Source organism: Protomyctophum parallelum (assembly GCF_964188405.1).
Source record: "Protomyctophum parallelum genome assembly, chromosome: 9".
NCBI lineage: Eukaryota > Metazoa > Chordata > Actinopteri > Myctophiformes > Myctophidae > Protomyctophum > Protomyctophum parallelum.
Window position 1 is genome coordinate 12,563,025 of NC_139706.1, and position 12,859 is coordinate 12,575,883.

Here is a 12,859-nt window from a genome sequence, read left to right on the forward strand (position 1 = left end):
TTGAGTATTTGTGGTATAGGCCTAATCTTTGTTAATTGTTTTACCAGCTTCAGGTTCGTTTAGATTTACAGTGCCTAAAAGTGGGAGATTTTAGACATATTATAGGCTATTGCTCAGTCTATTAAAATAAAATAAAAAGTAGTGGTAGTGTACTGTTTACTACTGTAGAATATTGTTTAACCTTAACCTGCGGGGCTCTGACACCATTTTAGTGTTGTTAAGATGCACGTGGGTGCAGTAGGCACGTGCAAATGCAATCAAGCGCAGCCCGTGCACATCTAGACGGGCAGCCTGACGGAAGTTGACAGGTTTCTACAGCAACACAAACAAATGCACCACTCCACCACAATGACAATAAGTTGAACAACGGTACCGGGTCGAGATTAATTATGTCTAATAAGAACCAGCGGGCAAAGCTTTAACTTTTTCTGTTTATAAACTGAAAAAACAATGGTCCACGAGGACCTGCGAGTAGAATGGATCCGAAACAGAGTGTGCTCTGCTTTTTATCTGCCGGGTCCTGGTTGTTTCGACGAGCTGCTCATCCGAGGTGATGGAGAAGATGAGCAGAAAATAATAGGATTTTTAGATGACGTTACCGAAGAACAGTCGGCGTCGATCCTGCTGTTTTCCAGAGGTGTCAGAGAAGAACAGTTAGAAGTTAAAATTCCAATAGGTAAGTTTGAAAAAGTGAGAATGTCACATTGTCACCAGTCACCACTACAAACAGTGTAATAGTATTGCTTTACCCAGTAACGAGTAGGCCTATAGTCCATCCATCCATCCATCTTCAACCGCTTATCCGTAGTCGGGTCACGGGGGCAACAGCTCCACCAGAGTGTTCCAGACTTCCCTCTCCAGAGCAATATTAGTGACTTCCTCCTGGGGGATTCCGAGACGTTCCAAGGCCAGTGAGTCCATGTATTTCCTCCAACTGCGCCTTGGTCTGCCCCGGGGTCTCCTCCCAGTGGGACGTGCGTCGAGGACCTATAGGCCTATAGTGTTTTTTTGATTGATTGAAATATTTATTAACAGTTTGTAGAATTACAGTACATTTCAAGCACAAACTCAATACAAAGACTGTTAACTGTGAGTGGACGACCCAATTAAGCATTACTTGTTTACAACAGGGTCCACATTGTTCAATTCATCAAAACATTTAGAGACATACAAATAGACACTTCTATGTAGTTAAAGAACAGAACAGGAATTCATCATATAGGAAGTAAAAAGGGAAAAGATACATATACAGTGAGGGGAAAGGGGGGGGGGAAGGGGCGGTGGGGGGGATTCAGATTTTACAGAGGCCAGTTTCGAATTGCAGCCATCCGTAGGTGCCCTTTGAGAGCGGTTTTGAAGGAGTCAAGGGATTCACAGGTCTTAATGACTGTTGGTAGGGCGTTCCACATTTTCACCCACTCTAACCAAGAAGCCATCTGCCTTGCTGAGATTACTATTTGATCCGAAGAGAATGGATTCAGTTTTTCCCAGTGTGTAAGGTATTACTCTGCCAAAAGAGTAATATTAATGTATATAGGCTACCATATTACTATGTAAAAAAAATTGCATATTATATAGCCAGGCATGAGCAGAGGAATGCAGCCATGCACTTCAGTGAACATGAGAAACATTTTAGCAGAACCTGTGAGCCGATATGACAGGGCCAAGGCATCTGGTGTAAAGTACAGACTCCTGGGTTACTCTAATCTAATCAAGAGGGTATAGCCTACTGGGGGAATGAAAGCAAACCTCCCCATGAAACCAGCTGTCAGGAACCTGTCAGGAAAACCACATGGGTATACCTTCCCAGTGATACCAAAGTCAGAAATACAGTGCTGGTGATTGACAGTTGACTGTCAAATTCTGCAATTGGTCAAGAAGGTTTGAGGAGTGAGAGACAGTTTTAACTGCCTTGGAGTGTTGCACAAGATTGGCTTATACTGTATAGATTTGCCAAGTCTGCTGTCCTGCCAGTTTGTTGACGATGTGTGTTGATCAAATTATGATAGGTTCATTTAAGTCATGCTTTTATTTTGTGAGTGCACACATCCAAGCAGTGTTGACTAAACTATTTTATAACCACAGAAAGGACACCGAGCTCCGTCTCTAAACCTGGTGACAGCCCCCAGCCACAAGCTAATGACGGTGACTACACCCCAGATTCAGAGGAAAACTATCAGCCACCATCCTATGTAAGATTGAACTCTAATTTAAAATCTTTATTTTTTAGCAACAATATTTTTTGTTTGTTTAATAGTTAAATATTATGGTGGGTATGTAGTTCACAGGCTGTTAAATCCAAAAGCCAGGTTATGTGTGGTTGTTAAAGTGCATGTATGTAAATAGCTGTTGGTCTGTTGGGCTTTACCACTTGAAATTATTTCATCGCAATGTATTGTTAAAGAATAGAATAATAAATCTTGTTCAAACCTTTAGGCAGGTTTCTGTTCTGTCGTAGACAGAAATGGTGCCATCTTATAATGAGTATTAGTGAAGAGGCAACATCAATAATATTAAGATTAATGTTGAAAATTGGTGAAGTGTTCTGGATGTTCTGAATGTCTTGTTTTACCGTTAACAGTTTCGACTGTACATGTGTCAGTTGGTGGATAGGAGCTATACAGTTTTCTTACCGCCTCGTTAATCATATCATCTAATTATTATCTTTTAGGGGCGCTAGCCCCTCTTATATACAGGTTTAATGTTTGTTTTTAGTTCAATGTTTGTTTTAAAAATGCCATTGACAATTTACGTCATGCGTCCGCCTGTCCAAATCCATTTTTGGCCTGGCCAAAAGCCATACAATGAGAAAAAAGAGATGACAAAAACAACCTGAGAACTATTAGTGGACAGCTAATAATCACCTAATAATCACCTAATCAACATGAGTTAGAGTTTAATATATTAGCGCCCCTCACTTCACACGGGTGTGATTTCTTTAAAGGTATATTCAGTGATTTCACTTAATTCAAATATCACTTATTTTTTTGTTTTGTTGTGATAATCCTCCCTACTATAGAGTGTGCTGGCCATATAAGGAGTTCCTCCCTGTCCCCAGTTAACCCCTGGGGGTCAAAAAACCTTAGGTTTCGTTTTTGACTCTCTATCCTGATTGGACGAAAGGCTGGGTCCCACAGCCAAAAACGAAACCTAAGGTTTTTTGAGTGAAATCACTGAATATACCTTTAATTATATGTGTGTTTGTGATTCACCAGAATGAATGCAACGTGATCTTTTTTTAAATTCAGCGTTAAAAAGTGAACAAACTGTTGTTCTTGTAAGGGAGAGCATGTTGCATAATACGTTGACTGTACAGTTTGTTTCTGTGTTTCCAGAGAACTGAGTATCAAATGGTTTATCACAATGAGCTGTATGTTGCGGTGAACGATATCCCAGAGGGATTTACGAAATCCTGTATCTTCTACTTTCTCAGAAACACAAACGGTGAGTGAGCCCTTAATAGTGTAGAGAATGAAAATGAAGTTGCAGCATTTATCATGTATGTCATGTTTGAAATAACTAATCAAGTTATTTATTCTTTGTCTTCTGCCTAGAGCCAATTGTTGAACCTGTTGACATGAACGAGGCCAATAATCGGATGCTGAGGGTGATAGAGACCGGGATGCTGAATGGACACCCCCTTGACTCGCTGATGGACATACTCAACCATGTATGTAGGAAACCCCTATAAACCCATACATAGGTATTAATTGGACACAATACTCATCATACATATTTTGGAGGGGTGCTAGCCCCTCCTATGTCCAGCTTTCTGTGTAAACACGAACATTGAAGACGAAGGTGAGGATGCAAATTGTGATTGGCCAGAATGAGATGATGTATGATGACGTATGAGCGCCCCTCACTTCACACGGGTGTGATTTCTTTCCCTTCTGCATGTACATTTGTTCTGTCTGTCTCTCAGGTATATATTCCCATGTTCTCCACCCATCAGTTGAGAATAACTGATGGAGGTTATCGGCTGGATTCAGGATCCTCTCAGGATGAGAATAAGGCTAGTGGAGGAGAGATGGAGGGCAAGGAGGACAGGCCTGCACAGTCCAGAGGGGCACTCGCGATTCGTGATGAGTTGCTTAGTACCAATTACAGGTTCTTAAACTCCATCAACAGGACTCGGCAGCAGCTTGAGGGTGTGTTTGCCCAGTTCAGTCTGTCAGGAATTATGTCAGTTCTGTTTATTTATGTTCATAAACACATTTTAATACTGCATATCTCCCTTGCAGGTGAGATTAAGCTACACATCCCTGAAGTGGATCTGAAGCCAGACGTGGACATGCTGCTGTCTGACGAAGGACTGGTTCTAGAGCTGGAGCTCTCTGTGATGAGCTGGCAGGCTCAGATTACTATTGTCGTTGAGGAGCAGCAGAAGAAGAAGCCGCAGGTTAGAAAGTCCACTTGTAGACGTAGATTTGGTATGAGTTGAGAATAATCCAACTGTTTTGTACCAATGACAAAATCAAGCCATTTGTAACATTGAAATCTCCTGTTTGTTTCAGGGTCCTGGGCCTTTGGCAGAGATAGAGTTTTGGCGGGAGCGTACTGCCGCCCTGAGTGCGGTGAACGAGCAGCTCAAATTACCTGTGGTGAGGAAAGTGTTGGAGGTGATGGCCAAAGCAGATGCTGTCATTGTCCAGAACCTGGAACTGGCAGTGGCTGAGCTCAACAAGTATTATGTGGAGTCGGTGGAGAATGTACGCTTCCTCAGCACACTGGAGAGACACCTTAAGGTAAGCAATCATCTTACCTCAATCATCAACTGCTTATACTGTAGATGCAGCATTGTTGAATCTCAGGTAAGAATATAACTACCGTAATTTGTTCTAGACTCCCCCTTGAAATAGCATTTAATCAAAATGCAAATGTATGACCCCAGAATTGAATGTTCCCTGTTCTAGAACCTAGCAACAGGAGTTGACTTTGGTGTCATCTTGGACACCATTCCTCCGATGATGAATGGACTTCGATTGGTGTGGATTCTCTCCAGCCACTACAATACGGATGAGCGCATGATTCCTCTCATGGAGCGTATTGCCTGGGAGCTGTCTGAGCGCGTGGCTCGTGTTGTCAATGTCCATGTGCTGTTTAAGTAAGTGGCTCACACCTCTGAAATATTATACTGGAGCTTCAGGTATTATAGGATGTAGTTTCATATCTTATTGCAATGCAATTTTTATCCAGCAGTCAATCGATTTGGTTCTGTACACAGAGATAAGAGGGAGGTGGCAAAAGCCAAGGTACAGGATGGTAAACAGGTGTTGGACCAGTGGAAAGCATGCTACTTTGAGATGCGTGCCAAGATTGAGACGACTGCCAGGGATCCCCGCTGGGAGTTTGACCGTAAGAGGCTGTTCGAGAAGACCGATTATATGGCTTCAATATGCCAGGATCTCTACAATGTCCTGCAGGTCAGTAGAAAGAACTCGCCTAACAACTACTGGACACTCCTCCTAAGGGCAAGGCGTCTAGAAGACTGTGTGTGTGTGTGTGTGTGTGTGTGTGTGTGTGTGTGTGTGTGTGTGTGTGTGTGTGTGTGTGTGTGTGTGTGTGTGTGTGTGTGTGTGTGTGTGTGTGTGTGTGTGTGTGTGTGTGTGTGTGTGTTTTGATTTGATTTGATTGATTGACTACTTTATTGAAAAATATATTTCAAAAGGATAGAGTCAACAGGTTCACCGTAACCTTGTCCTTGCAGACTCTGGAGGAGTTCTATAATATCTTTGGTTCAGAGCTGAAAGCAGTAACGGGTGATCCCAAGCGCATCGATGACGTCCTGCGGCGGGTGGACAGCCTCGTTGTGCCCATTGAAGAGGTCAACTTTGACCTGTTCAGCATTTGTAAGATGAGCAGCTGGAAAATTATCATGTACGACTTCAAGAACAAGGTTAAGGTGAGCTCAACTTCAAGCACATGTAGAAAGCATTTCAAAATGTCCCTCTTCATCTATCTTTTTCTCATTCATTCCTTGGTTCCTTTGTTCCTTGGTAACACTCTGTTTTAGGCTATTGAAGGAGAGGCCATTAACTTCATTGACCAGTCTTTCAAGACATTGCGATCTGCTACTGCTGCCTTTGACATGCTGCTGAGGTTCAAACACATCCGCTCCAGAGAAGCCATCAACAACCAACTGATGAAGAAATTTAATGACATCCTGGCTCAGTACCGCAAAGAGGTAGCTTATGTGTTTTAAGTCACTACACAAATGCAATGTGTCAATAATACATGAGTTTGACTTTTACGGGTGAAACGGAATATGGTTTTGTCCTCATATTTTAGGTATATTGCGCTACTTTGCAATGTAAATGCTAGAAGCGTCTTCTTTCCATTGGATTGTAGGTAGACACCATGAATGAGATCTTTGAGGTGAACAAGGACAAACCTCCTCTGATTAAGAACCAACCTCCTGTGGCTGGGAGCATCTACTGGGAGCGCTCTCTCCTCCACCGCATCAAACACACCATGTCTCGCTTTCTGGAAGTGCCGGAGATGCTGGAGAGTGAGCAGGGGAAAGAGGTCAGAGCAGCTACTATACAACACACACCGCACAGTACAGTAGATCAGTGGTTTTCAAAAGGCCACAGACCACCATTTGATGATATTTAGCCTCTCAGACCCAAAACATAGAATATCGTGTACACAATTCCATGATGTGGTACCATAGGAGAGATAACAGGAAAACGTTGATCAAAATAACAATTCTTCTACATTCTCTAATTGTGTAGACTTCTTGTAAATTAACATAAGTAATGCAGATGTTTGACAAGGGCGTAAAATGAAACCAAATGGATTTTGTTTCATTTTACACACAAGAGTTGAAGATCTATAAGAGTCCATTTGGTTACCAACTCTCCATAATTTAGCTGGGGACCACCTGGAACCGCCTCAAGGACCAGTGGTGGTCCACAGGCCACTGGTTGAGAACCACTGCAGTAACTCATCATCCAGTGAAACATTTGGGCAATAAAATCATGTTATGTGAAGTGGCTGTAACTTTTCTTCTTCGTCAGGCTAAGGCCAAATATCTGGAAGTGGGGATGCGCATGAGGGACTACGAGGTGAAGAAGTACGAGCGCTGGCGAGAAGAGACTGAACAGAGCCTGCCCTTGCTGATGAAGAGACACCTTCTGGTCATGGAGACCTGTATGGGCATTGCCACTGGAAGCCAAGCTCAGACCGAGGTTGTCTCCACCTCTCCCACTTAATGACATACTGTCAATCACTGTCAGACAACATTTCACTCAAATGCATGAACTACTATTTGTTGACTTCCAGAACTGACCTCTTCCCTCATGTTTATTTTATCATTTGTCATTATCAAGATGGCACCCACGGCAGCTGAAGGTGAGTTGGAAAGAAATGTTCGATACGTTGTGAACTTTGCTGCAGAGCTCAAGGAGATCATTTCAGAGACAAAGTACATTGAGCTGTTGGGCTACAATGTGCCCGAGTTGGCTGAAAAGGTTGCTCTGCAGGAGGACAAATTCCTCAGGTGATGATACACCACCCAAATAACATTATATTGTGTATAAATCGGTATTTGACAGGAACAATTTCACTTCATCTTGAATTGCATCCTGCTTTTAGATATGTGGATGGTTTGAAGAGCCTTGTAAGCCACTACCAGTCCCTAATGGACAACCTGAACGATGCAGAGTTCTTCCTATTGGCTGAGCAGATCCAAGAGCTGCGGAAAGTAATGCGCATGGGATGCAAGCGACTGAACTGGAACGCCCTGGGTACAGTACATACAGTAAATACACAATCACAGACTCAGTCCCAGTGATATGAGTGCACCCAGTGACCAGGAAAGTCTTCTGTTAAACAAAGTGAAAAGCCGTTCTAACAATCTGTTTGTTTGATTGTAGGGATCCCTGAGTTTATAAACCAAGGAACCCAGGCTGCATGTAAATTCGAGTCGCTTGTGAATCAAATCCAGAAAAATGAAAGCGACATTGATTCCAAGTTGCAATCCATGGAGACGGCCAACTTATTCAAATTTCCACTCTCAGATGAGTCAGATGACTTGCCAGGTAGGAAGTAAAAATGTATGTCACCAAATGGAAGAATATAGGAACATTTTGACCTTTCTTACATTCAATATTGTTGTCTCAAGGTGTGCAAGAGTTCTGTGATCTTATTGAGCGGCAGAGGGATAAGGATTTGACTTTGCTGAGTAGGAAGTACAAGGCTATCCCACCTCTTCTCACCAAAATGGAGAGTTTGATCATGCAAACCAGCACTGGTAAAGCCAAGAGCATGGCCCAGTATTACACTTACTGGGAGCGGAAGGTGTTCGACTCCCTCACAAAGATGGTGCTAAGGTATTTGGGATCACCTGTCAACATGTACATTTTTCACTGTTTGTTGTTTTCCTCTTTTTTTGTACTTGTTTTTGTTGCTTGTTTTTATGTATGGAGTCTACTGATGTAAATTAGCATTCTTGCTACAGTAAATCCGGTATATTTACATCATTACATCATGTACTGTATGTGTTGCAACTTGTTCATTAATATGCACTGTCCCATCCAAATTAAAATACTTTTTTATAGTGGTATTTTGGGATAACCTATCAACATTACAACCTGTACAACATTTTAATGCACCAGTGCAAATAATAAGTTATATTTTAATTTGAATGAATGTGCCATTGTTTTGTCTTTTTCATGTTGTTTAGGAACATCCAAGCTTTTAACACAGCGTTGATGGGGAACATTCCTCTATTCCAAATTGACGCCATACTGTCTGCACCTGAGATTGTGTTGCACCCCAAGAGCATTGAAGTCTACAGACTGATCATGCATTGTGTCAGAGATTGTGTAGAAAGCCCTAAGGTGTGAATTACTTCCCTCTCCTGCACCATTGTCTGTATTTTTGAGGGGTGGTAGCCCCTCCTATGTCCAGCTTTTGGTGTGTGCCGGAATGAGATGATGTATGATGATGTACGATGATTAGAGTGCCCTCACTTCACACGGGTGTGATTTTTTTTAATGTAATATTTCAACAATTTAAATCCTTTTCCTCTTCTTGCCTCAGTGGTTTGTGCGCTGGATGCATGGGACCTGCATCGAGTGCCCTCCACAACGCGTTGAGGGAGAAGATGAGTTGGTGACGATCAGCTTCTACACTGACGTGTGCCAGCTCCCCCAAATCAACGAGCAAGCCTTGGCCGTGTCCCAGAACGCCCAGCGGCTCCTCGCCTCCATCGGGAGCTACCTCAATCGCTGGAAACGTTATCGGCCCCTTTGGAAGCTCGACAAGGCCATTGTCGTGGGGAAATTTGCAGCCAAGAAGCCGTCGTATGTCATGTACGACGACAAGCTGCAGTTCTACGCCCGAGTCAGCCAGGAGGTGGCGGCACAGCCACTGGTCAAGGATGAGCACATCATCCACTTGAAGCTGCATCCTCTGGCCCAAACTGTGCAGGAGAATGCCCAGGCTTGGATCAGTTCACTGGGCAGGTTGCTCAATGAGTCTGCCAGGGAGGACCTCTTCAATGTCAGAGATGAACTAATGGTACTAGGGATCGACCGATTTTTCATGGCCGATAGCCGATATTAAAAGACGATTAATTAATTAAAATGATAATTTTATTATTAATTTTCAACATTTACAGTAACACAAAACGGCGTTTTTTTTAAATGCACTTAAGAATATTAGAATATAAATTATAAGTGCAGGGAGCTCCTATTTAACAGCATTTTCTTTTCACTGTAAAAATTAAGCTTGTCTGTTCAATTCAGCAGCACCAGGTTGTAAAGCACAAAATAATGTCCAGCCCTGGCACCAATAACAGTATATATAACAGTATAATAACAGTATAGTATATATATAGTCGACTACTCCCATTCAACTGCACCAGAGGCAGAGAGGAAAAATCGGCACAGATAATCGGCCGACCCCTAACGATACATTTTAACAGCGATACGATACACATCATGATACATGGTTGACGATACGACACATGGGCGATATTGGTTAATTCATTATTTAAAATGTCGAAATTGTCGAAATTAAAATCGATATTATAAAACCATACAGTACAGCACCTGATTATCAACAACTAAACTGTATAATATTTGAGTTTTTGTTGAAGCATAGATTTTGTTTCATGTGAGCCTATTCTACCATTATTTGTGTTGTTGTGAACAGCATCTTTCTGAGAACCTGAAGCGGAGCCCGGACACGCTTGAGGACTTGAAGTTTGTCCTAGGCACTATCTCAGACATCAGGGACATGTCTCTGGATGTGGAGTTGAGGTTCACTGATGTCCAGGAGCGTTACAGGACCCTAGCCATGTACAAATTGGAGGTAATGCCAGTTTCTGTAAGAATCTGACCATTCTCCATAGAAAAGCAAGTTAATACTGTTTTGTGTGGAAATAACTTAATATTTTGCATTGTTTTGTATAGGCCAAAGAGGAAGAACTGGAACTGGTGGCAACCATTGGCAAGTTGTGGGGTGACCTGTTTTCAGAGTCCAGACAAGTAGATAGACGTCTGGGGCAGGTCAAGAAAACCTTCACAGAGGTGAGAAAGCTTAACCTGTCACCCTGAAGAACTGCAGAAAAGTAACTAGAAAAGCATCAGGTCATCAAAATCCTGGACGTTGCTATTACTTCAAAGCTCAACAGTAATACTATTTTAGTAACCTCACGTCGCCAGACTTTCCACCTCGGAGGAAAGCCTGGTATTTGTTCTAAAACTAGAGATGTGGTCCGGTTTAGAAAAAATATAAAATAAAAAACTGTGGTTCCGGTTGGTGTCGCATTGTTTTTGTTCCCCACATAATGCAAATCTATTAGTTTAGTCTTGTTAGTTGCGCTACGAGTTAGAATAGAAAGTGGACATACCACACAATTATTTATAGAAAATCATTTTGGTGATGCATGTTCCGGTCACTGATTCCAGTCACGTGATGATGTAAAGTTATTTCCGCTCCGACCGGATCAGAAACCTGAAAATCGTATTGAACCCAGGCTACTATTTTTGTAAGGTGTAATGTGCGGTGAGTTCCTTAAAATGAGGTCATTTAAAGGAATTGAGCACTATAACAATATGCTGCCACATCTACTGTACATCTCCCTGTAAGATCGTATTAAGGACATCTCTGCCATATGTCCACACACAGATAACTAAGGAACAGATCGAGGAGTTCACACAGGAGCTGCTCATCTTCACAGAAAGCTTCAACATGCACGGACCTGGAGCTGTAGGAGACAATTTAGAGAAAGGTACTGCACGACCGAAATATATGTCACTGTACTGTTAACTGAATGTATTCTTTAATTTAATTTAATCCAGCAATTTCTTTTTTGCTTTTACTCACATGTTAGTCAGCCTACATACGGATCTGACGTGCACGCGTGTACTTTGTACACGGTTATTTTCGAACGGCCGAAATAAAACTGAAGTGGTGTATGTTTTGTAATAATCCACATTTACAAAGTAACTAGTAACTAAAGCTGTCAAATACATGTAGTGGAGCAAAAATACTATATTTTCCTGAGTTGTAGTGGAGTAGAAGTAAAATAATTGGAAATTGGAAATACCCAAGTAAAGTACAAATACCTACAAATTGTAGTTGTACAAGTACAGTACTTAAGTAAATGTACTTAGTTACTTTACGCCATTGTTTTTGAAATAGGAGATTATATTTATGCTTCTTGTTTTCTTTGTGTAGGTGCGCTGCGTATGGATACATATGAGACTGAGCTTGTTAAAATGGAGTCTTTACGACAAGAGCTGGCCAACGCCGAGAAGCTGTTTGACCTGTCCATCACCATGTACACAGAGCTTCTCAAAGTACAACATGAAATGAAGGGCCTGCGGCAGATTTATGCGATCCACAATGCTCAGAAGGTCAGAGTTGGTTGACTGTCTCATGGAGGTTAATAATGGCTGTTTGCGTGCATGCGTGCGTGAGTGAGTGTGCGTTCGTGCATTTTATTTTCGAGGCTCTGTCTGTTGCTCAGGCTGCCAAGGCGGAGTGGTCTCAGACACTGTGGGTGAACCTAGACATTGAGCTGCTGCAAGAAGGTGTGGAGACTTTCATCAGAAACCTGAGGAAGCTGCCGAAAGATGTCCGAGCGCTGCCAGGCGCCTTCTTCCTAGAGGGACACATGAAGGAGTTCAGAGAGTCCCTCCCTCTGCTGCTGGACTTGAAGAACGAAGCCCTCAGAGACAGGTTACTGTAGAACAGTGGTTCCCAAACCTTTAATCCATTCAGGCCTGATGTTGAAATTAATATGAAAGTTTTCTAATTTTCTGAAAGATTTAAGGCACATTTTAACGATTTTTCAAAAATAGCAGACCTACAAGCTCGTAGCGCGCCACTCGGTGGCGCGCTATGAGCTTGTAGATCTGCTATTTTTCAATAGCTAAATGCTATTTTTCAATAGCTAAATGCTATTTTTCAATAGCTAAATGTTTTAAACATAACCAAAAGGGGTTCCCGCCCAAAATGGGTTTAGCTCAACACCCAAAAAATAAATGAGCCTGTGAGCCAAACTAGTGAAAATAGCAGATCTACAAGCTCACAACGTGTCGCTTCATGCAGCGTTATGAGTTTGTAGAACCACTATTTTTTTTCTAATTTATGGAATTTCTTTTTTTTTTAATTCATGAAGCATTTAGCTTTTTTGGGGAGGGGGATGTTTTTTGAAAATGTTTTGAAATAATAATAATAATTAAAAACAAAATGTCGGGAAACAAAAAGATTGAGCGACCCACAAATGGGTCCCAAATCAGTGTTTCGGAACCAGTGCTCTAGAACCAATGAGCCCACAAAACAGCAAATGGAATAAAATGCATTATGATAGGATGTGTCACATATGGGGTATCTGCTC

General features: G+C 42.0%; 1 protein-coding gene across 1 annotated transcript in view; it reads left to right on the forward strand.

The window, feature by feature from the left end:
* Positions 1 to 450: 450 nt before the first annotated feature.
* The window catches only part of dnah10 (dynein axonemal heavy chain 10), a gene marked incomplete at its 5' end in the record, with an annotated part of 50,409 nt that continues 38,000 nt past the window's right edge, over positions 451 to 12,859 (forward strand). The window contains 24 exons of the mRNA XM_083773101.1: positions 451 to 676; positions 2,086 to 2,192; positions 3,336 to 3,444; positions 3,555 to 3,670; positions 3,956 to 4,151; positions 4,245 to 4,402; positions 4,518 to 4,748; positions 4,917 to 5,107; positions 5,228 to 5,426; positions 5,711 to 5,905; positions 6,017 to 6,187; positions 6,352 to 6,528; positions 7,023 to 7,193; positions 7,335 to 7,504; positions 7,600 to 7,751; positions 7,881 to 8,045; positions 8,129 to 8,336; positions 8,690 to 8,846; positions 9,049 to 9,528; positions 10,165 to 10,323; positions 10,425 to 10,541; positions 11,143 to 11,245; positions 11,695 to 11,873; positions 11,987 to 12,198. Of these exons, the coding sequence (XP_083629227.1) occupies positions 451 to 676; positions 2,086 to 2,192; positions 3,336 to 3,444; positions 3,555 to 3,670; positions 3,956 to 4,151; positions 4,245 to 4,402; positions 4,518 to 4,748; positions 4,917 to 5,107; positions 5,228 to 5,426; positions 5,711 to 5,905; positions 6,017 to 6,187; positions 6,352 to 6,528; positions 7,023 to 7,193; positions 7,335 to 7,504; positions 7,600 to 7,751; positions 7,881 to 8,045; positions 8,129 to 8,336; positions 8,690 to 8,846; positions 9,049 to 9,528; positions 10,165 to 10,323; positions 10,425 to 10,541; positions 11,143 to 11,245; positions 11,695 to 11,873; positions 11,987 to 12,198 (4,349 nt within the window). The remainder of the gene's footprint in view (positions 677 to 2,085; positions 2,193 to 3,335; positions 3,445 to 3,554; positions 3,671 to 3,955; positions 4,152 to 4,244; positions 4,403 to 4,517; positions 4,749 to 4,916; positions 5,108 to 5,227; positions 5,427 to 5,710; positions 5,906 to 6,016; positions 6,188 to 6,351; positions 6,529 to 7,022; positions 7,194 to 7,334; positions 7,505 to 7,599; positions 7,752 to 7,880; positions 8,046 to 8,128; positions 8,337 to 8,689; positions 8,847 to 9,048; positions 9,529 to 10,164; positions 10,324 to 10,424; positions 10,542 to 11,142; positions 11,246 to 11,694; positions 11,874 to 11,986; positions 12,199 to 12,859) is intronic.